Here is a 25,129-nt window from a genome sequence, read left to right as displayed (position 1 = left end):
AGTGGCGTGGTAAGATCTCATCCGGCGGGAGTTAGTGAGAGGCTGGGGATTGGTTCTTCTGGTTGCAGCTCGTCTTGCCATCTTTGTAGTCTGTCTTTTGTGGAGATTCATGCAGTTATTCTGTTGCGCGCATGAAACTATTTCGAGAATTAAGAGTATTGTCGAAGAAGAATATTGACTCTTAACCGTGGCGGAATATGATATCATCGTGTGTAAGCAAGCTCTCTGGACGATAGAAGGCAGCAATGTATGGCTTGTATACAATATACAATAATTAACACCGTCTGGCCCCGTCGGGCTAAAACAACAACGGCGGCGGCAAAGGCCAAAGGTCGCGCCTCGCCTCGCCCAAAAGTTTATTACACGCATTATACCGGCGTCTTGTTGGCAAATGCTTTACGCGAGACCGACGACTCTTTTGATCCGACCGACCCTTTGCGGACCACCACACACACACACACACCGGAATAAAACGGCCGACTTCCGGGTTGATAAAATATACTGCGTACGGCGTTTCCGTTCGGTTCGGCCCGGCGCGTTTGTTTGAATTGGATATTAACGCGACGCTGGCAATTTATTTGACCGAGACAAAAGCGCACAACCGTGTTGGTGTATAGCGCCACTGTGTGTGTGTGTGCTACCCGCGAAGACCGCGGCCGGCAATCTCGGAATACGCCGTTTCCGTTATCGTGCGTGCCCAAAGTCATACGTGAGAGATACAATGTCGGCTGAGCGCATCCGTCGGCTTTTTAAAATACAATAATAACAACAACAACAATAAGTAGAAGAATGTGTGTGTGTGTGTGTGTGTGAAAGGGCGCGAGGCTACCAAATAGACTTCCGACTTCCTACGGGCGACGTGCTGCCGCTTCTGCGATCAATCGAAACACAATGCCCGCACCCTCCCCTGAGATTTTGATTTTCCGGCCGCCAGAGCAAAGGTCGGATGCCGTTGTGCGGTTTGATTGTTTTTTCGAGTAACCGCCCAAAATGACCGTGCTAAGTACAATGGACCACGCGTATAGTAGTAGCTGATGTAAATAGTGGTTAGATTAGCCGGTGCTCTCTGGATAACGTTGAACGCGGGTCGGAAACGGCGAGATCTATTAAGACGATATCCGTAATTCACTAAATCCAATTGTTTTTATGGAAACGTTTGTCATAATATGCACGCAGTCTTAAGGTGCTAAATTTAATTTATAGCAGATTTAAATCCGGCGTTCTTTTTGAGAGACACCCTTTACTTGTCGAGAACCTGGCCGTCTGTAAAAAGGATTCGCTAGCTTCACCAGACTCTCCTCTGAACTCGTTAGATAACGTTGACGTGGCCGCGGATTAGACAGCTTTAATTTGTTGTCCGGTCACCGTGCGCTGTCGTTTTGTTGCCGCCGGTCTGTGTGATGTAATCCACTGTATAGATCACTGCAAACCCGTCTTAATGACGAACACCGAACGGAGAAAAACCGTCCAGTCTTAGTGTGTGGCAATCTGATGAGCGATTTCCGTTGACCGTGCAAAAGTACACAGTCATCCGACGGCGGCTAATCTAACCCAACAGGAAAACACTTTTATGTCGCGTGGAACGACACGTTTGTTTTATAGAATAACCAGGTAAACCGTACCTGAAGAGTAATACATTTCCTCCAGCCGATGTACCGCGGTAGTAAAAATACATCATAAACTTTGGACGCGAGGTCCGTGCTAATATGTTATAGAATAGTAAAAAAATTGTTCAAACCCAGTTGTTGCATGACCGTAAAAGCTATACCGGCCACCAGTGAAATACATAAACTTATCTCGGCCATTAAACAATTAGCATTCGTCTCAACGGCACTATGCACACGAGAACTGCGACGTGGCTTGCTAACCTAACCGTGTATGAAAATATAAGCAAGAGTTTTCCCGAAAAAGTTCAATCCCGTTTCGGTGCCGTTAAACTTGAAAATGCGTTTAGGCCGACCGTTAAAATTTTGTCTAATGAAACAGCCACGAGAAATGTATAGACAACAAATGGGAGGATGTGATTGACAAGTATTCAATATGTAACCGACCGAATTCCGAATCGAGCAAACGTTTCTGAACATAGTATTGTGGGGCAAACTATTATCCAAGACCGCCGCGGTGTTAGTATAGTGATATTTTCTTCTTTTTAAAATTGTCAAGATTTGGAAAAAATTAACGAAAGCCACTAAAAAAGAAGCGAAATGTTTATTATTTTTTTAGAAAATATTATAAAAAAAAACTTTTGTTCATTTGGTAGTCACGGGTCGAAAGTTTTGTGTTTAAAACCTTAACAGATTCTTTTTGTTCACTGAAATGACTAGACGTGACATCGGTTATTTATATGGTGTTCGGATTGACACAACATTGAAAATGTCCAATCTTCTTTGAATGTTTTCATAATTCATTAAAGAATATAGGTATAGGTGAAGGTATTTCAAGGATCGAGACAAATCAACTCGTCTAAACATACCTGCATTAACCCTTTAACGTATTTCAAATGTTTGTTATGTAATTATGTTTAATCTTTATTTGTTAGTCGTTGTTTTGTTATTATTGGATTTATTTAGAGGGAATTTTTTTTAAAAACTTAATTCAAAAATTTACTGTACCTTTATTGATAGATTATCAAGTAGTCTTTACGGGTAATTACAACTACATAGAATTTTTTAATTTTTGATATTTTCAATTAAGATAAGATATTTTGGTTTAAGTTAACGGATAGAGTCTTTGTCGGGTAGTATACAAAAGATTTTTGTGTTTTTCTACTTAACATGTTATCATTGTTTTTTGTTTCCACTCTTGAGTAGCCCGCATGTTTCAATCATGTAAATATATGTACATTGTTCCTTTTGGAATCGTTCGTTATTTGTAAATAGTGTAATTTTTGTTTACAGATCAGACATGCGGGAACAAGCGTTTGCCGTCGTCGCCAACGCTCGCACCTAACCTAACTGCTGGTGTGTTGTGCACACTCGATCGCCGCTGACCGGAACCGTGAACGCCTGAACAGGCGGCGAACATGAAACTCGCGTCGTATTTCTACCGTCGCAAGTCGGCGCTGCTCAAGGGCCTCGTGCTCGGCTGCACCGTCTGGATGACCATCACCGTGCTGATGTTCATGGAGGACAGGCGTATCTCGCCGGCGTCCAACGAGGCGGCGGCGGCGGCGTCCCTGTACCAGCCGCCGTCGGCGCAGCGCTTGATGTCGGACGCGGCCGACGAGGCCGAAGACAACCGGCTGCTGGAAGAAGAGTTCCCGCTGGAGGGTGGCGTCGAGAACAGGGAACAGCCGCCGGCGCAGCAAGCGTTGCGCACGTCGTCCAAACGATCCGCCGCCGCCGCGGCCATCGGCGCGTCCGGCGTACTGCTGTCCGGCGAGGGCGTGCTGCCGCAACCGAACGGCGGCAACGGCAAGGGTCAACAGCTGTACGGCGAAATGGGCCGTCCCGTCGTGTTGCCGGCCAACCTGACGGATGACGTCAAACAATTGGTGAGCGAAGGATGGACGAAGAACGCGTTCAACCAGTACGCCAGCGATCTCATATCAGTGCACAGGAAGTTACCGGATCCAAGGGACGAATGGTGAGTGATCGTATATTGCATGTAAAATTTAAATCCGGGTTAGATATATTATTGGTCCACCGCAAACCGGAACCATTCGCTAGATAACCGTGGTCATTGACCGAACTGAGGTACCTATAGCAAGAGCTTCGTTATAGTCTTTACAAAACAACCTGGAATTTTTACATTTTTTTTACTTTGAAAAGTAAAAGTTCACTAAAATCATAAGACTAAGAACCGTTTGAAAATCGAGGATCTTCTGGCGCTAACGTGTGTGTGTGTGTGTGGGGACGGAGAGCCAAACAATATGAGATTTATTTAAACTATCTAAAAAAAACCAATACAAAGTGTCTACGGTGTAGTTTAGGTATTCCGGGATACACCGGACGTGACACCGTGTAGCCGGAGGGGTGGGAGAAACTTTTAGTTTGAAAAACTGTGTGGCGTTTCGATGGGAAACATAATACTTAAGTCACGTTTAAGTGCTCGGCTCTTTGACACACGTTTGTATCGATAAGGCAGCGGGTTTCGCACGCACGGAATTAAAACCAGGCCAAGCAAAAGTTTTAATATTTCCCATGCATAACGTTAAAACAGCAATAATTGCGGGGCGACACTTTGGTTCGACGAGCTCTCCACCAACACGGTGGTCGATTCGGTCGTGTATACCTATACCCGGCCGAAAATCACTTAAAGCCGTTTTTTTTTTAGAAACGTCGCCTTACCCGGTCCCGTTGCCGTCGGTCCCTGGAGAAATGTCGGGAAACTTTCGGTTCCAACGACCGTGCAAACTTATTAACATTGTTGGCAATGTATTTTTATCTATACCCAAAACACCACACACACACACACACACACACACGCCTTCGGTATAAAACATTCACGGCGCCTCGCACAAATTAAATAGCTCCGAAATAACCGAGGAAATTATTATATATATATGTATATCATATTATATCCTATTTGTTTTAAGTATATGTGCCGACGTGGAAGTAATGTCCGTCCGGGCATGTACGCCGGTGGTTCCTTAATGTTGTTGTTTTCCATTCGAAAACACCCGAGCGAAAGGCCCCTGGGTTTTTTTTTTTCCTTCGACCGTTTTGTAATTAGAAGAGACTTTAGATTATATTATATTATAATATAATATAGTTATCAGTCTATCGCGGGTGCGCTACCCGCGAAATCGATAGCCTAATGTATTGAGTGCCATAATTAAACATTTATATCCGGTAGAAATGTCATTTGACGCCGACATTTTCTCTCATCTAATTATAACTTAACGACCTCCGTTTTTCAGTTTTCAGTTTAAATATTTAATATAAATGTAGAATTAAACACGTCATATCGTATTTCTTTGTAAAAACATACAAAACAAATGTAACTAATTAGTAAAAGCTGTTTAAAAAAAAACAATTTTAAAAAGTTTAGTTGCGAATTCGTTAAATTACACGGTTCATGCTAATCGTGTGTCATTTCTGCTTTTATATGTTCATAATGCATTTGTTTTCATCTTAGCCTCTGACGTGGTAGTTGATGAACTGTTGATGATTATTTGTAATTAAAAATCTTTACCTTTTTGTTTACCTATTATTATTCGGAAAAGAGTAAATAGCCAATGCGGTAAAAAAATGTCCCGTTTCTTAGAAATTTTAATCGGAAATTCGTTAAAAGATGTCCGTAAGACCTCTAGAAAATTATTTTAATCATCTTAAGAAGCATGTTGATGCAATGTGCTAATAACAAGTGCTTATCGAATAGGAACTTTTTGGCGTAAGCGCGCATTTGACGGATTTCCGTTGGACAGATTTAACTCAACATAATATTCCATTCGACTTAACGAAGTCTGTGCAAATCATTTGTCGTTAACCCGACCCGGCCTTGGATGTAATCGTTAAAAATCTTATCGGACAATACGGTTGTTCGGGTATGATTTTGTAAAAGTCGTTAAATTATATGAAATTTTATTACATCACATTAACCATGCGGTTGCTGGCAAATTGTTTTTCTTGGAAATCATAAAAATAAATTATACGGTTCCGCGTTTCAATTACTGAAAAAAAAGTGTTTTATCCCTCACTCCAATGGTATTGACATTTATTTTATAGTAGGTACCTATTATTTGTATTTTTCTCCGGTCGGTCTGTGCGCAGGATACTAAAAAGAATACATGTGGGTTATTTTTTTATTTGTCCCATAAAATCGTATAAGTCCTGTTCAGAACTTGCGCTTTCGGGCGTCGATAATTTACTTTTTCCAAAATCGAATAAGCGCTATACCTATAATTTTTTTATTTTATAATAAAAACGGGTATTGGCAGGATTTATAAAAAAAGAGTTCCGTTCAATGTGTACTCCTCCGTTTGCCGCCTTTGTAATTCATTTTTTTTAGTTTTTATAAATTATTTAAAAATATAAAAATCATTCTTTACACTTGAAATAGAAAAGCAATAATTATGCCGTACTAGCTGCTCTGATAACGGGTGGAAAAACTTTTTTTTTATTTACCCGACAACGCAATTTACTATATTATATCGTCGAGTACAATTGGAATTCCCAACTAAAAAGTATACTATACAATATAATATATTGTCGTTGCGATTTTCAGTTTGATTATGCGATTCAAAGTTTACCATTGCACTCGGGGGAGATTATCTTGTCGTTTTGCGACCTCGACCAATACATTACCCAGGAAGAAATTCCGGGAAGCCAGGTGAAATCGATCTCCCTAACAACCACAAACGGTTTGTCCGTCTTGGTTTGGTTAGCCGACACTGTAGTGCACGCCTTGCGTGGTCCTATACAAAACCGTCCGTTAGGATATGTGTTTGATACCCGAAGAGGCCTATCTCACATTTTCGCGTAGCTCTTATGAAGTTTGTTAAAATGAAACAAATTAGTGTTAAACATTCATTAGAAACGGATTAAACCCAAAATGGATCAACACATTTTTGTAATTATTCCGCTGTCTAAAAAACATTAAAAAAAATGCAGTTTATATAAGGTTTTGACCTACCCATACCGAAATCTGTGTAAAATAAATAATTACCTTATTGTTTAGTACAAACCCGTCAAGTGACGTGGGACCGTTAATGATTATCTTTTGTTTGACTTTTGGCTTTGTCGAGCATAATATTATTTACCTATTTACACCTGCTGGTATAAAAAAATTACTATAAAAAAACTTTATTGTAAGAATAATTATTATTATTTAAACCGTTTGGCCACTCGCCGTAAGGTTCTTGGTAAAATTATGGTAAAACAACTTTAACGTTAGCTCATTGTTGGAACTTTTTCACTGTACAAATAAGATATTGATAATTTCTTGTTTAAGACTAATATTTTTACATTCTCTTGTTACCGCCAAAACGCGTTATATATAACTCTATCGAAAATTATCGATTCGACGTTTTTTATTTGTCATTTTTTTATTATTATTTATTATATTCCCTCTCTCTCTCTCTCTCTCTCTCTCTCTCTTAAAGCATTAGCCACAGACTTTCTTTGAAGGTTTTTTTTATTAATAAATTGGCTGATTTATCAATATTATCCAATACTTACCTTCAAACTTAAGACCGCCCCCGAACTCGGCGCTGCTTCGGTTTATTATTTTTCGCTCTCGACATCTTTATGGAGCCGAATTATCTCATAATATACCGTTATGCTATAGGTTAGACATTGTTCAAGTTTTGGTTTTTAATGCAGAACTGAATAACTCATAGTACTTGAAACATTACATATTGAAGAAACTGTACGGTATTTGATTAGGGTTAAATTATTTTTTCGTTTTTTATCTTCATAGTTCTTACATGCCTATGACCGCCATTTGATTTTTGACATCTTTATGTATTTATACATTTATACCGGATAAAATAACTGAAGACAGTAAGATACCCGTGACCTACCCGTCCCCGTTGTGTGTGTGTTTTTTTTTCCAAGTGTTTTTATTATATTTGTTTTTTTTTTTGCATTCGCATAATTTTTGTTTGCCGTTGAAACAATGTTATATTAAAAGCAAACACTCGCCGTGCCAACCCAATTTACTGGTCGCACACCGTACACGAGCGGTCAGAGGAGACAAGTTTAACGGCTGTGTGCTGCCGTGGTCGTTTGGTCGTGATGCGCTTTCACTGTCGTCTCGTCACGCGCATCCTTCGAACTTCTCCGATAAGGTCACACACGGTTCGCTCGACTGACAAGTCCAATAAATTATCAAGTATAACACCGACACGGGCCCAGTTGGGTGATGTCACAGCACCGCCGTCGGTTAAGTTGGATTAACTCTTTTTGGATGTAATTTTTACTTTGTCGTGCGGCTAAAATCGCACACTGCGACCAAACAAATACTATGTTCGCTCACACACAAATTAACCACCACTAAGCAGGGGATCCTTTTAAAAAAAAAAAGTTATCATACACAATTATAGTTGGAGTGTTTGGCTAGAGGCGAGAAGGAGAGAAAATTATGTTTATATTTATCATTAAAAAAAAAATAATTTGCTGCTATGTTCCAAAAAGTCACAAGCCCGGGGTTAATCTTTTTAAGGCCCGAGCCGTTACTTGTGTTTACACATTCGGTTGAATATACATCCCTTACTAATCATAATCACTGCTTCGATAAAAAAAAAGTAACTTTCTTGTGTACTATTTATATTTTGTTGGTTTGTATTCGGAATCGGCTTTGTCACTAACGTGTGGTTAAACCTATTTTTCCAAAAACATAATAATTGTGTGTGTGTGTGTAGTAATTTGTTTGAAAATCTTGCAAGCTTAAAAATAGTCATTGGGCACACCCTAACACAAACAGCACTTAACGTATTCGAAAATTATAGTTATTATATCAGCATTACGGTCTTAAGAGTAGGTATATTATTTTCTTTGTATTTCTTCTCGCTCTCTCACTCTCTCTCTCTTACAGTGCAGATGCGATAAGGCCCATAAGCAAATTTCGGCATTCGTTTATTGTTGTATTTTTTTTATCTTTTTTAATGTTTTACGAAACGATAGCAGATAATGATGATAGTTATTATTATTATTAATATTTGCGAAGAAAAGTTTTTGGAGAATTATTTTTGTGAATGATTGCGCCGAGACGACGAAAAAGTGTACATATTATTATATTCGTTGAACTGAAAAATCGTCGGGGCTTATGTCCGCCCCCAAACGATCACAAAGGATCGGTGTGAAATAACAATAATAAAAAAGAACCTCCTCCGTCGTTGCAGCTCCTACTCGAATTACAGCCGGATCGTAAAAAGTTTTTTCACCTCCCCTAAATAGTGCGTTGATAAATATGTTTTATATCAGTATAAAACGTTGCCACTTTGGCGGCCAGTGCAGTTAAATTTTTTTTTTAATTATAATAAAATGACTACCGAAAGAAAATAATACAAATATAATATTATCTACTATTCAGTATATTACACTTATAAATGGCTACCAATCTTGTAACAGAATACAGTGATGCTGTTTACTAATAAATTAGATCAAATGTCGCGGATGTGCTTTTGTTCTGTTCTATTGGTTTTAGTTAAGACATAAACATTTATTTGGAGTGATTTTCATTTACAGTCTTATAACGCATAAGTATCTTTTAGACTTGTTTTGCAATACTTTAGTTGTTCATCAATCGAGACCGTGCATCGCTGCTAAACAGCGTTATACTTTAACTATGCGTTTGTGGTCTATAATGGATCTATTTTGATCCAACTCTTCATTAAGACGTTAATACAAAAATTAACTTACAAATTTCAGAATTAAAACAGATTCAAAATGTTCCGGCTTTGAGTGTCGGTTAGGGAAACGGTTTATGTGTGTTTCATTTTACGGTATATTATTGTTTTGTGTATGGATTTTGTAAGTCTTCTTCACAAAACACTTTCGGATTTTTTTCGTTTCTGCGATAAAATACAATTTTGACGTTTTGCTTTTAAGTATAAAAAAAAGTTCTGTTACCATTGGAGAGATACGTTTTGAATGTTTCGCGTTCCCCGGGCGATCGCCTTGTGGATCGTTATAGTGCTACTAAAGTTATGATAATGTGTCGGATAGACCGTCAAAATAATATGACACGGTTAGGTCAGTCGAACGATTGTGTCTCCATAAAGTTTTTTTTTTTTTGTCCTGAATAGTTTTTCTCTGAAGCTTTTGTGTATAGTTTCGGCTTGGGGACGGGAAATAAACGTCATTCAGCCGCACAGTGTTGTCATGCGTTTGACCATGCAAAGTAGATGATAGAGTATAGATATTAAATTGTATATTATATAATCGTGAACAAATCTACGAAAGTGGCCACACTGAACATTATCGTTTTGAAAGACTTTAACTTTAACGGGCTTATTGGCGCGTATAGGCCGTTACTTGCAAATGAGTAGAAAGCCAGTTTTACAATCATCGCATACATAATTACCTTGTCCGTTGTTGCGTCATCGTTACACAGCTTAAGTAGCCGCACGACCATTGCATCTCCGTATAATAATTGCCGTGTTATTAAAATAAAATATTACTATAATGTTACAATAGACACGACAGATAAAAACGCTGCGAATTATGTAAATTTCTCATATTATCGTGAGCTGTCTTTCAGCAGTTACACGCAAGACGTGCCCACCGATGGAATATTGCTTTCCAATAATACAACCGTTAATAAAAATATCAACAAGGATTATTATTTTACATTTTTACTTTATACCTAGTTGTATCGAACGGTATCTATACTCTTCCAACTCGTAAGCAGGCTCGCGTAAGGTTCAAAATAAATAAACTCTATTTTTTTTCACCGTTTCAACGTGGAACCGAGATTTATTTTAAAACGAGTCGATTGCAAATCGAGTGTTAAGTCGTGGCAAGTATTAACGCGATTGCTGGTTATTGATGCGATCGGTGGAGTATATTTTTCAAAAAACGGTTGCTGCTGGCGGTGACTGGGGGGGGGGGGAGACTTGGTTATTTGTCACAACACGCCGCGTGTGTCTTTTGCAAATCTTTAACTGTGTATAAAATATGATCGACATTATCAACGTTGGTCATAAGTTATAGCGTTACGACAGATTGGGGTGCGAATCCGTAATGTTATAGTTTTCGCCTTTTGGTAACCCCCATCAATAACCACCCGCACGCGATACTCGCTTTTCATGTAACAATATACGAGTAATGACCCCATGTATACTTACGGACGTGTTTGATTTTCGAAACAAAGGCGGCCTCCCAGTGACGTTTTTCAGATTCCCTTAATTTAACACGGTTGCCAATAACAGCTTTTATATGGTCAGTAAACACGTCTTAGTTATACGGCGGCATAACTATATTGTATAACTGCACGGATCATATACAGGAAGATTAAAGAACAAAAATATTTGAAATAGGAAAATTGGATATTAATAATGATAATAATAATACACACTAACTAACGTTTACTAAAATTGAAAATGAACGTTAATTTTTTTTATTTTATTATATGTGATTCACAAAATAATTTTTAACAAGTGCCAATTCATTAGCCATCGAAGGAGAAAGACTCATGTGATGTTTTTCGACAAATTCGTTTAGTAGTTAGTGTATTGAATCGCGTTTATATTTGATCTCGTTTCAATAAAAAATATGGCGATGACTGTTTAGACTTTAAGTATAAAAATAAAGCTAATAATAAAGCAAAAGAGCTCAAACCAATTAGCCTATGTCTTGGGTTCGTCATTATTAAAATCGTAGATAATAATACAAAAAATGAAAGACCATAAAATATGCTCTAAGTGCTACGAGTGCTTTATTTTTTTTATAATATATTTTTAAACAAAAGGCGACTGCGCTGAATTCTTTTCAGCTAATGTTCGGATGTCTGCCTTACAAATTTAATTTCTTGACAGGAATCATTCGAGAACGCCTATACATTTGCACAACTAAAAGGGCGGCTGAGGAAGTTCAAACCCTTTAAAAACTCTTAAATCTCTTTTAGATTTTCGGTAAAATTATAAATCTTATTTTTTGACATCTGACGTGAGCTCGGAGGAATTAATAAGAATTTTAACTTAACCGTAACGCTCCTCCTCTCTCTAGTTGTGCCAATAAATATCGAGTTAACAACCATAGGCGCTGTATACGAAGATTTACTAATTGGAAATGTATTTTTTTTTTTAGGCAAACAATGTTGCATTATTAAATTCGGGTTTAAATTTTCAATAAATATCGCTTGTATTTCAAACACTTCGGTTAGTTTAATGTAATTTATTTTGTTATCCCTATACCTACGTTTTTATAACATTCTAAATAATGAATGACTCATCTGCACAACTTACTGATACTTATTGTTATTTTTTTTTTTTTTAACAGATATTGCTCTGTTAACAAACACGTTAGCTTATCGAGAGCAAATAAGCATAGAAACACTTATACAATTGCTATCCGATATTTATTGCTGATTATTACCTATTATCGTTTTCATTGGTGTACGTCAAACCTAATAAATGTAAAAAATCATAATCGGATGGTAATTTTAATGCACGCTCACTGTAATATCGTATAATAATGCTATAGCCCCTTACGAGACGTCGCGTCGCTCGCCCTTATTTATTTCGATTTAATAAGACATAAAAATAATATACTGTACCGTGTGATAAAGTCATGCGGTGTGGCGGCCGCAGAAATGAGAAAAGAGCATGTAGTCTTTTAGCGAGATAAAGGTTCGGGGTTAAAGGTCTGGAATTAATAATAGGTGACATTTCGAAAAGCAGCGTTGACAACAGCCGTTGCTTCCGCCTGTACCTCTTTTGTAGTGTCCCCTTGCCCGTCTCTCTCTCTCTTTCTCTCTCTAAAATTCACCCGACCCTTTGAGTAATATACACCAGTGCAGTCCAAAAGGCCGCCATACCTGAGTTATGTCGGACGTGAGTGTTTTAAGCTCTGTCGAGATCCCCTCTAATGCGACACTGCTGGCAAAAACCATGCGGCCGAAATATCATTAGACGTCACGCGCTGTCAAGGGATGACACGAGTCGCATGGTTTTTCCATTATTACTCCAAGCATTTGAGTGGGTTTCCACTATGATCTTCTACTGGAATTATCATCGTTTTACCGGTTCGCGCTCACAGCTGAAACTATACTAGCCATTAGGTAACGTTTATACCCGCTATTGATTATCTTATCCGTCCACTATTGCTCTGAAATGTAAAACTGTTTTTAAATACATCAATTTAGATAAATTACTGTCGATCATCGAATAAAGGTTCAGTGCAATATATCAAAGGCTTACAAGTGCACGCTTGTTATGAGCCACAAAATTGAAATCGGTCAGGAGAGCGAATTCAATTTTTTACACTACAAAGCTTTCATTAAATATCACAGCAAATACAAGTTTGAGTTTTAAACAACTTTTGTACAAAAAATGTAAACTTAAAACAAGCGTGCAACTCTTTCGGGTTATATATTAGCTGGTGTGTGCTCGCATAGATGTTATACTAAGGGCTTATATATTTTTTTTTTTTGTCCGTGGTATACCGACATAAAAAAGCACATAATTTTCATACGACAACGTTAGTCGGAGTCACGAGCGTAAAATATGAATGGTACACCGGCACTGTAAGTGCTTACATTATACTTCTTAATAATTTGAACTTTGTTTTTATGGATTGTGTATGTTTTTTATGGGCAGGCGAAGCGCCTTACTAAAATAACACCTGCGAAGAAAGTGTTCCCGCGACTCCGGTGCGGTGTCGTCCCTTCATTCCGCAAACGTTGCAAAGGGTGAACAATATTGTATCCCCACACCCATCTAACGGCATCATTACGATGGATTTATTGGCAAGAAGTGGAAAAATTACATTTATTTATCGATAGTAGACCGACCGACCGACCGACCATAATAATAATAATAGTTTATTATGTATATTGTCAAGTATAATTGTAATTTATATTTACCATAAACTGCTCTTACTATCCCATTATAAGACGATGAATGTGTTTCTTTACTTGGACCGTCGCCGGTGAACTACCGCAATGAATGGCAATAGCGAACCGCGTGAACTCGTTCGACTAAACTAACGATCCGCGAGAAGATTTTAATTAAGTAGTTTGATAATTATCAAAAAATCGATTAACCTCTAATCGATCGATTATAGGTTGTAAATAAAATATAGGCTTTGCACATACTAAACTTTGAGAATACTTGTTGAAAAATACATAGTCACGCTTCGACATATTTTGTAACTTACTGACTCAACATTTTTTTGTTTATTGTCTATGACTAAGCGATGCCGTTTTAAGCAAATTTGTCTCTTTTCCCTCTTCCTTGACAGTTCTATACTCACACCATATACACTTCTATACTCAAACAAAAACACTTTTACGCTCGTTTGAATTTTGACCATCGTCATAATATTTAACACAATAGTTTCCCAATCTGCTTGCTTGAACACGATTGAAAACATGATAAATATGTTGCATTAATTGAAAACATATATTATTATGTACTTTTCACATTTTAAATTCAAACCTTATCGTCTACCGAGTGTTCTCGACATATCCAATGGCATAAAATAATTCAATCGAAAAGAAACCCATTAAAATTTTAGATTTCATACTCGATTCGTTTATTCGTTTGTCGACCATATTGTACTCTAACCTTTTACAATAATATTTTTTTTCTATGCTACATGTATAATAATATTATGATTAAACAGACTAATATGGACATTTCCACTTCGACAACACAATACTATAAAAATGCATGTTTGACTGTGAAGTTAATAGAATTAATAATATATGTATACGTGTGTTTGTGCATAGCTTTATAATGACAGCATGAATAGCATACAAAAAATTGTATTAAAAAAAAATTATATAGTTTCATATTTGATGGGTAATCAGCGTTCATATATTATATTTTATTTGTGAATATTTCGAGTCAATTTACTCGGATAATATAATATATGAATACTGCCTGAAAGAGCAATATGATGAATTACCCTTTTTTTTCAGTAACCCGCCCGTGACGTTTATGACATCTGACTTAGATTCCGGCCCATTGTCTTCTTGTCTGTGTAGATATTATTGTGCGGTCTTTACCGGGCCAAAAATAATGATGATAATGATATTATTATTATTTTGAATTTAAAACATATTATTATATTATGCGAGTCTGCGGCATTAGGGCGTGTTCGCATTAAGTCTGAATTTACCGTGTCAATAAAAATATAACTGTATATGGTATTTTTGTATGGATATATAAATAATAAAATAGGTGTTCCATCAGTTAAAAATCATAAAATTGAATTAAAAAACATTAACCTTTCGTGATTATACAAATGTGACGTACAGTTTTTATAACAGCTGTATTTTTTTTTTTTTTTATGCTTACTTTTCAAGTGAAGCTTTTGGACGCATGTAACGGTGTACCGTGTAAGATTTAGATGACATTCGAAATTTCACATATTTTACTTTGTACGACACAAGTCTTGCTTGTACTTGAACCACATAATTTTATCGCAGCGTTTGATGTCACGCTTGTATATAATGATAATAATTTGAATACATTTTAACCAGTATCATATACATCTCAAGTTTGACTTTTATAAATTTATAAAAAAATATATCCAATAATCATAAAATATTATAAATTATATACAACAATTTACCAACACAAATCTTCATATTATTACTATGATGTGTTTGTAAATTGTTGTGTATTATAATTTATAAGATAAAAAAAAACAAGTTGTACACATCCGTTCGACATAAATGCTATATATATATATATATATATATATATATATCATATATACACACTGACTTACATAATTTCTTGGCACAAATCATTCCATTGCCAAGTGTTATTGCTAAGTCGTGATATTACAATAGTAACATAATACCGGTTGACGGGATGATCTTGACCCGTCACTGGGTCACAGTCACTGCCGACCCTTTTTTTTTTTTTATTAATTACAGGAAATGATTTCTTTATTTTTTTTTTTTTTATTCAATCTGGACCGTTTTGACAGCAACGCAGCGTGGCGAAAGCGAATATCTGACGACTAACCGGTCTGATTGGAATCAAACCGGCGCGACGGTCGACGATGATGGAAGTTTTTTTAAGATTTTTTGTTATGTCCGGATATAGTTTTTTTTTTCCCCGTCGACTTGATCTTCGAACACGGTATACTTTAAAGATTCGATCTCGGTTCTCGCGTGCGTTGACGTATCAAACATATTAGGAATGGGCGTAGGTTTTTTTTTCTTATGTAATAATCATAATATCTCAATAACAAATCCAAGCCACACATCATAGTATAGCCTCCGGCGTGTCTCTTGCCGAAACCGTTGAACGGAAGTTCTTCGAGAAATAAGTCGGTCTACCCGGACAGCCGCCGTTACTCATAATAATTACTCTGGTCCGTTAGTCCGTAAGACCATAACGTATCCGTTCGAATAAACAATTAAACGTCGGCGGTTCGATGATGATGATGATAATAATAATAATAATAATGGGTTTACCGCAAATACTAATCGACCGCCGGCGATTTCCGGTGACAAAACGATGGTAAGAGCATTAAACCCGTGGCATGAAATATATTTACCGGTTACAATAAGTATGCTCGGTAGGAAATTAGATTAAAAAAAAAAATCTAGTGAGGTTGGCATATTATTATTTTAAACGTTTAATATCTTACTCTAATATTATTGTGATTACATTTTTAAGCAAAAACACTGCACATTTTTATATTAATTTGCCAACAACACAAGACGGTTGACATTTAAATGCGTCAACCGGATTTAAAAAACCTATGTTTTTACATTCGACTCATTTTCTTAATACACTTGACCTAGAATGAACACGCATTTGTGTTTTTCCTCTTGCCTTGCTTTCATATTTCACATTATAGCTGTTATAAAGTAAGTCTATTGGATTTCTTCTGTGCTAAGAAACTACAGGCACAACCGACCGGCATTAAAGTATTCCAACGTTTTCAATGAGCTGCGCAAGCCATGGTAAATTTACCGCCATTTGCATTTTACTTGTATAGTATACAACGTTTGTGTTATTAATGATTATCATTTGCGGGGATGATGGTGTTCCTCCAATATTTGATTAAGTCTTGTTTATGTATGTAATACTAATTCTGAACGTTTAAACATCCACGGGCCGCGTTGTCTTGTGAATTCCCAAGGCGATGGTTTTCATAAATTAAACGTTTGCGGAGCTGTCATTAGTAAAAAAAAAAAAGCACAAAATAATAAAGCATGCATGAATATACATACTTACGGCCACCTGGCACAAACTCTTTAGCCGTGTATCCCTCGCTTTGTCACGACTCCACATCTGCGCACATCATACCTGTTATGTTATACTCGTTGTCAATTACTACAGTATTAAGAGCCTGCCGACTAGGTCAAGGTAAATAAACTTTTTTATGCGCCGCCTCGAAGACCGCAGAGCAGTTATTAAGACATAATTTCTGTAGTTTGAGTAGTGGGCCCTTAAACTACCTCATATTGTATCCGCTTATGCATGTTTACATGTCAATGCCATTATGACCGATAGGCCCAAGAACTAACACAATATGATACATTTTGTTCGAACAAAAATGTCATTGATACAATTTAATTAGTATATAATATATATATATTTTTGTATTTGGCATAATTAAAAGATCATTTTAGCGTATCGAAACACTGTCATTTACAAATAATATTATAAATCTTTTATTTCCATACACCTTATAGGTGTACTAACTAATATTCCTATACACTTATAGCTATTATATCTATCATTTTTACTGCCGTTTATGATTGTATTTTATAATAATATGTATGAGCCTTGATCTGAACATGTACAAGCGTTAACCGTTTGTCGTCGGATTTTTATTTAGGTTTTTTTCACACATACGCTTTGTGTAGGTAATTATATTAATAAAATAGTACGGTATACCGTTTGTGATTAGCGACGAAAAAGCGCGCTAATGGGATTTTTACACTCCATTTCGAGAGCATTAGGTGTGACACTTGCAAAACGGATGAATTCGGATTTTCGCGTGGACAAATTTCCATTTTAATTAAACCCGTACGATACCTTCGGCCCGTGTAGGAACGCTCATTTTTTTTTTGGGTGTCCCCTCGTCTCTCTCGGTCGCACACGTGTCGATTATATATTATTATAAAAATATATATATATATATATATTTATTATTTTGTACTCGCCTCGCTGCCATTCGCGACGTGACAAACGTGATTGAGTTTGACAAATCTCACCGTCCAAATCGGCGGCCCCGACCCTCCCCGTCCAGCTTCCGCGGTAACCACCCTTGCACTTCCGCCACCCTCGCGTGTCCGGTATCAAATACATTGTATCTATCTGTGTCATTTGCGTATATCGAAACCAGATTACCGTATTATATATAAATTGGTCTCGTCGCCGCTACCCAAAAGATATAAATCGCGTCGATTGTGTATTCAACTGGTGGTGTTGGCGAAAAATTGCACCCCCCGCCCCCGCCCCTTGCCACAGTTACCACCGCCATTATTAGAGGTCACATTTCCGTCCCCGAATTAGACCCGGACTTAGCCGTACAACACGTTTTGCGCGTACACGCGGCAATAGCAATTCTCCAGGGTGTCGTCGCCGCGCGTTATACTTAGGCCTTGGCGTTGGCCGCAAAACGGTTATAATTAACTCTTCACAACTGCCGTTTCTTCGACCGGAACACGATAGCAACAACAGTAATAATAATCCTGTCGAGAAATGTCTGATCATATCCACTCGGTTCCTTTACCGAGTGGTTGAAAATTGCCCATGACCCATATATGTATAGGTAAGCTCCCCGACTACAAATACTCACCCTAATAAGAACGTTAAAATATTAAACATAACGACCGAACTACACGGTGACTTCGTGCACGCGACTGTTGGAGTAAACACACACATAATAATAATAATAATATGATGTAGTGTATAAATGTATATTTGTTTTTACCATATCTAGACTGTGTAATTTTAATTTTTTAAATAAAACTGCAGGTATCGTGTAATTATTGTGTTTTATTTATTATTGTTGCCTGATGGATAATGTAAAAAAAAAAAAAAACTAACAACGCTCTTGAAAAAAAAATCGTTTGCGTTTTCTTACACTGAAATATAATCAAAAATCCATTACGCTATAATTGACCTGTATTATATCATGCAGCTTACATTCTTGAATATCAGCGTTTACAATAAGGACCGTTAAAAAATACCGAACGTATTACGGTCATAAAAATATAAATGCCTACATTTTAGAAGAAATACAAAAACTAAAACAAATGCGTTAATTTATAATTTTATTTCAACCTATTTGAATATCATATTTACATGATTAATATATCGATAATAATAATCATTGTTTGCACGTAAAATGATCTAGAGTGAACCGGCAGTAGGTCTTTGAAGACTATTCTGTAAACCGCCACTCCTTTATTATAATTGTGCAAGAACGCAAACGTTAATCAAGTAGGTATACAAAAAAGAGAACCGTAACGCGTCGTCCGTCTCAAAACTACTTTTAAGTGATCACTCGACCGTAGCATAGTATGAGTCTGGCAACATTATAACGATAGTTTTTAAGTGTGTGAAAGTTCATTAGCTATTTTTCGATTTCAACCGTTTAAGGGTACTCGCAGCTGGTGCCCCCGTAGTCCGTCCTAATGTTTATATATCCCATTTTGAACCTTTACACTAACGGTTTACTCGATGACGCGCAATTCGGAGGGAAGCTTAGGCGTGCTTAGTTTTGAAATTAGCATACCTGAATACTGTTCATCACCCACGCATTGAGTAGATTGAGATTTTTTTTTACTCGACGATTGTTTTATTTAATTAATAATAATATGCATTTATTAACTTAATTCCTAATTTTCGTAAAAGAAAATTATTACTTGAAGTATACCGTAATGATTGATTTAGTATTATTATTCGTAAGAAAATCAATAAGCATTTGAGCCCCCCGATAGAGAAGATAATGAGCTTCAAATAGAATAAACAATTGAAATCCGTCCAAAAGACAAGCCGGAAAATGACTTCTACGAAAGTCATTTTTTTTTATCAGACTTTTGTCGTAACTCCGCGAAAAATAATTTTAAAAGTCTAATGACTATAAAAACTTAATATGTTTTCACCTTAAAATTAGTCAGCATATTTAAATTTGTCATCAATCAATTTTAGTCAAATATTGCCTGTCCTTTGCCCCTTAATATCTTATTCCCTTTCCGTTCCAATTAAAATATGGTATGTAACAAATCTAAATCCAATTTGACGTTTCTATTTTATTACCAGCATACATGACCTGATTGACAATGGATAGTCAAAATGCTGTTAGAGAGTATGTAGCTTACTCTGCCATCCAGTGATGTGAGTATCGATGCGAACGCGATACGGGTCTTAGCCTATTTCAATAGAGACGTCGAATAATCTGCGTGCGCGCTTGTACGTTTACCTATCATATTATTTTTATATTTTAACAGACAGGCGTTCTTTTCAATGTGTATATACACATTTATGTGTGTACAATATAATATACACACACCCGTTTTGCATGCGTCAAACGTCATCCTGCGCGCGACGGCCTGGTCGTTCGTGTTACTCCTTGCTGGGCTAACATAATATGATGTTTTATGTGCCACTGTCGAAGTGAAAAAACAATGTGTTATACACGTCACCACAGTGGTCCCTGCTGCAATAAAGGCGAGCATTGAGCTGGTAAATATTTGATTACACTTCTCGGGTTTATACCAAATAACATGTGTTTGTGCGTGAGTAGACGTGCCTCAATCCGACGCGATGTCACGCTCTATTTGGAACAATACTTTTTTTAATAATAATAAAAAGGCCAGCGTTGTCAGGATGTATTGTTATGTTTATGATACGAATCGATAGGTTAAAACTCATAAGAAGGACGGAATTGTTAATTAAAAATAACAGAACGAATTCGTATGGTATCGAAAAACAAAAGCGTTCGATTCGAATACAAACAGTATTGCAAAGTGAGGCGACATAAACAATTTCTAGCTCATTGAGGTCGAGACGTATTGATGTTGCAGCATAAAAAAAAAAATGATAAAAATACATTAAAATCGCTCTATAGGCAGAAAATATGTACCTACTTGAATTGGTTTCCACGATTGAGTAAAGTGTGACTTCAGTTTTTTTTTTTTTATTTTATAATTACACTATAAAATATGTACCGTCTGATTTTTAAACACTCCAGTATGTAGACCCAAAGTCCAAAACTAACGCTACAAAATAAAACTGAAGAAAAAGTGACATGACATTACTGTAATCCTTCGGTAAACCCTGTTTATTTTTTAACAAAAGTAGTATCTTAATACTTGCTATTAGTGGTTCACATCCCCCCATGACCTTTCTCTGATGAATATGTTTCGGGTACAAAAAGCCACCGTTGACAAAAACCAAAAATATCGAAAATTCGCTTTATCCGAAACAAATGACGTTGTTGTCCATTAATTTTGAGTTGTTTGTTTGGTTGTGGACATAGTTTAGGGTTGTAAACGTAATATATGGGTAACCGAATGGTGGCTTAGGGCAAAAATAGGTATACACGACCGTCTAAACGATCGGACAACAGGGCGTTTAATTAAAACCAAACGTTAAACAGCGCATGGACGCTGTATATGATAATCAAGTTAATTAAAAACGCCAATTACCCTTGGACAAACAAACTACGTTCGTGTACTGCATACCGCGGTTCGTTGTCGGGCAAAAAACAAAAATAATGACTACTTCATTCCAATAGCAAACAGCATGGAAATTTGGCACGAGTCGTTCGGCAGACCCATGCGCCATACTACTAATCCAAAACTAAAAGAAAACATTGACCATTTCTCTCTGTACGTTTGACATGAATTGAATGAACTCATGCACAATTTATAATTTATCCTAGATCGTTTATTAAAAAAAAAAAAAAAAATAGAATATGTAAAGTTTTTATTGATCCAAATATTATATTATATGGTCTAATAGTAAATTATGAACTCCATCTCCATCTAAATTTCATACTGGACAACTGGCACTTGTATCTAGTCTATGCTTTTTGACAATTGGGCTTGTTTTGGCCGCCTAATCGATGCTCCGCGTCCGATATTTACTTACATAATGTTTGACCCTAACTAATAGCAATAACAACAGCAATAATCAAACTATCGTTTAGCAGGAGTTCACCGATCGGAACACGACGTCTGATCGTTTGCACATAACACAAGTTATGATCGGTATTGCACGGCGGCGCTGGGCAACTGAAACCGGCCAAGAATAATGCCATTAATATTATTCAAAGTTAATCTGGCCAAGTCGATCGACATTTATTTGCAATACGACGGCAAACGTTGTTGGTTGTTAGTGTCATTTGCATAACGTCAAGATGTTACTGGCGACAATGGAAATAATTAATTTTCAGACGGTCGAACGAAAAATATACAACGCTTAATAAGCAAATTGCCTTATAACTTTTGTCGACCCGAAACGAATGCCGAACTCACTTATTTATTCGCCACTTGCCACCGCGTTTGGCTTGGTAATTAGTTTTAAATTTTAATAACAATAACGCAATATTCAAATACATCGGCAAACAGTCAGCCGCTTCGGTCAGTATTTTAATCTCGCATTCATTTGTTGAAACTGAGATGCTATTGGTTTTTATACTTTTCCAACTTTGTTGAAGCGGCCGACTCGTCGGTATAGTCGACTTTGTGTGTGTGTCTTTAGTTGTATCGTTTTGCCAAGTAACAATTTCGAATTTTACTTACACCAGAAAATGATTGCAAAATCAATTAACAGTATATTTTATAGCATAATATTATGAAGATAATCATTTGGTGTTTGCATTTCGGTCCCTCAGACCGGATAATTTACATACCTCAGGCTCCTCAGACTCTTTACACCGTATATTATTTTTTGTTCTCAGTAAGTTTACTCGCTCTTCGAGTGTTATGGCCAATGAACGCATTTACCGTTGGGTTTGTAGTACACTATAGAGTTTCGTTTTCGCTACTGTTGACATTGCACCGTAGACCGTTGCCAAATAGAAATTAGCAACGGTGGCCGGTACACGGCGGCTAGGAAAAAATCTTGAACGCTATATATGCAAGTGTCTTCGTGTTTCTCCACGTTTCTTACCTTCGTTTACCTTGTGCGGTTGTTAGGATATATTATAATAACGCGTATTACGGTGGCAGTGACACAAAGCAACGGGCAGACGGCGTTTAGGACACGACGCCGTGATTTCAAACTGCATCTTATATACAATAATAATGATAATGATATATTATAGCGTCGTCGCGCTTGTACAATAATAACGTTATGCTATTGAATGGTTACGGACCTTCGGCGATTCCTTGAGGCCAACCGTCGTCGCATTGTTTGCGGCCAAACAGTTCACGTGAAGTCATCACGCTTCGTGTATGCTTGCTTAAATTCAAAGACAACGTGTTCCATCTATAAACATATAACAAATCTGAGAATGTGTGAAATATCGCGGCTATGAAATTAACGTCCCAATTGAATGCTACAATATGTAAAACTTACAACTAACCGTATAGATAATAAAAATTTGAACGTGGGTCGAGCTCTTGTCGAACGCTACACGACTTTCTACATCCAATATTTACACTGCACGCGTGCACAACGTCGCTCTGTCGTGTATGTGCTTCAAAAGAAGTCTATTTACCCGAGATGGTCCACTATAAGTCTTAGTTCATAACACTGTATTAAATTAACTAAATAACGAGTTAATGTCCGACCGCAATTATGTTAACCACATTGCGGTATAACTGTCGTTTGGGTGCGTAGAGCAAGTCAACTGCGTACCGAACGGTAATCCGGTAGGGTGTTATTATTTTATTTTGGTTATTATTCAGCTCTGAACAGCGCAGTGTTTCCTAGGTGGTAATTTATTCTGGTAATTATCTACCGACTTATGATGATAGTAATGCCAACGACCTACCGCGGTGTCCAACGCTACTGTTTACCCAAAACGAAACGACCCGTGAATTCTTGTACCAATTTCGTTGTCATCAAACTCACGACGTTATGGTTAACAGTATACTTTATTACCATAGCTGTTGTTGTATACTATTGTAACAAGCGTCGTCAACCGATCTGCGAGGTCGTAGAACAAAAAAAAAAACTACTGTTCATTGCGGCGATGAGCTTTGGTTTTATCTATTTAGATTAGATAGATGTCAGGTCGCCTAGATTGACGTGTAAATGAAAATAACAAATTGGTTTTCAACATAATAACTAAATAAAACTTCAATGCTACAAAGTCGTTTCAATTACCATTTTGAGTGCATAATAGATAGTGTATAGTTATAACCGTGCGCTAGAAAATAGCTTGGTGACAATACTAACAGAGAGTTGTGATTTCTGTGTAAATATTAAATTGAAATTAATGTAGTTTTCCGAAAACGACGAACCCGTTAAAATATCGTTGTAATTTTACCGACAATAATGCAAATCGTGGAAATGTAACCGTAATTGCGAAAGCGATACAATAATAGTTGCAATTTCCCGAAGAACCTTTGTGCAGCAAACCGTGTGATTATTTTGTATTGTGCGCACCGTTCTTTGTGAAATATGGCTTATGGAAAATAATAATTGTGATTTTATTTTTATTAGACAGGCAAAGAAAAGCTGCGTTTAGAGTTGATTAAATATTTTTTATTTTATTTATAAAAGTAGCGGATACTCGACGGAAAGAGTAGTTTTACAATTAAAGGAACCGCTGCGTACACATACTAGTGTATACATGGGTACTACCTTTCAAAAGCATTACGTTACTAATAAAAATAAAAAGGAAAAATGTGATTTTGTCGTTATTGAAACTCACGACAGAGTGCGTCTGTTTCATACATCCAACGACTCCAATGCCTCGCCGGACGTCTCGCGGTGGCACAAAAGCCACCTGTTGTGCGCGCCTTTGATGATCCGGAATAATGGCTAAACTCTGACTACCAGAACAAAGGCCAAGCGGAATTCGCTTTTTAGTTTAGTTTTTTTTTTTTTATCTAAACCAACCCCACCTCTCACCGTGTACGGTGGCTAATTCGGGACCTAACGGCAATAAATCAAAAAGCCACCGGCCGAAAAGCGCTTTGTTTTTTTCCCCCCCCCAACAGCCAGCAATTCTTTCGCCCTCTAAACGGTCGCGGACCTCTCGCGGCTGGACCTTTCAGAAATTTCAGTTTATTAACTTTTGCCTTAAATTTATTATATATATATATATATGTATATTTATATTATACGCATAATACAACGAACACACGTTCGATCCTATATCGATCCCTGTGAATTAGTAGTTCATTGTCCGCGTGCCGGCCTCTAGGAAAAAGGCGGCGCCCGCCAAATCCCACAATCGCTTGATATACGGGGCCCACCTTGTTGTATATAATAAATAAAAGGGTTTTTATTCGCCTTGTCCCCTAGATGTGTTGTTTTTTTTTTTGTCGGGCGAACCCTTGGGTTAAATTAATTTACCCGGTCAACGAAAACGATATGGCCGACGTGTAGTAGTAGTATTCTTTATATTACAGCGATAGT

General features: G+C 37.1%; 1 protein-coding gene across 3 annotated transcripts in view; it reads left to right on the top strand.

Moving 5' to 3' along the window:
- The window catches only part of LOC126838937 (putative polypeptide N-acetylgalactosaminyltransferase 9), a 119,440-nt gene that overhangs the window by 62,393 nt on the left and 31,918 nt on the right, over positions 1–25,129 (top strand). For all 3 annotated transcript variants that reach the window (XM_050573763.1, XM_050573754.1, XM_050573745.1), the window contains exon 4: positions 2,898–3,585. In XM_050573763.1, the coding sequence (XP_050429720.1) occupies positions 3,023–3,585 (563 nt within the window). In that variant the 5' untranslated portion in view covers positions 2,898–3,022. The remainder of the gene's footprint in view (positions 1–2,897; positions 3,586–25,129) is intronic.

This window comes from Adelges cooleyi, unplaced genomic scaffold (genome assembly GCF_023614345.1).
Source record: "Adelges cooleyi isolate 19-005CV unplaced genomic scaffold, UGA_ACOO_1.1 ACOO_flye_CR_arks_rails_tigmint_CR_PRNA_108, whole genome shotgun sequence".
NCBI lineage: Eukaryota > Metazoa > Arthropoda > Insecta > Hemiptera > Adelgidae > Adelges > Adelges cooleyi.
This window is presented reverse-complemented; position numbering and strand designations above follow the sequence as displayed.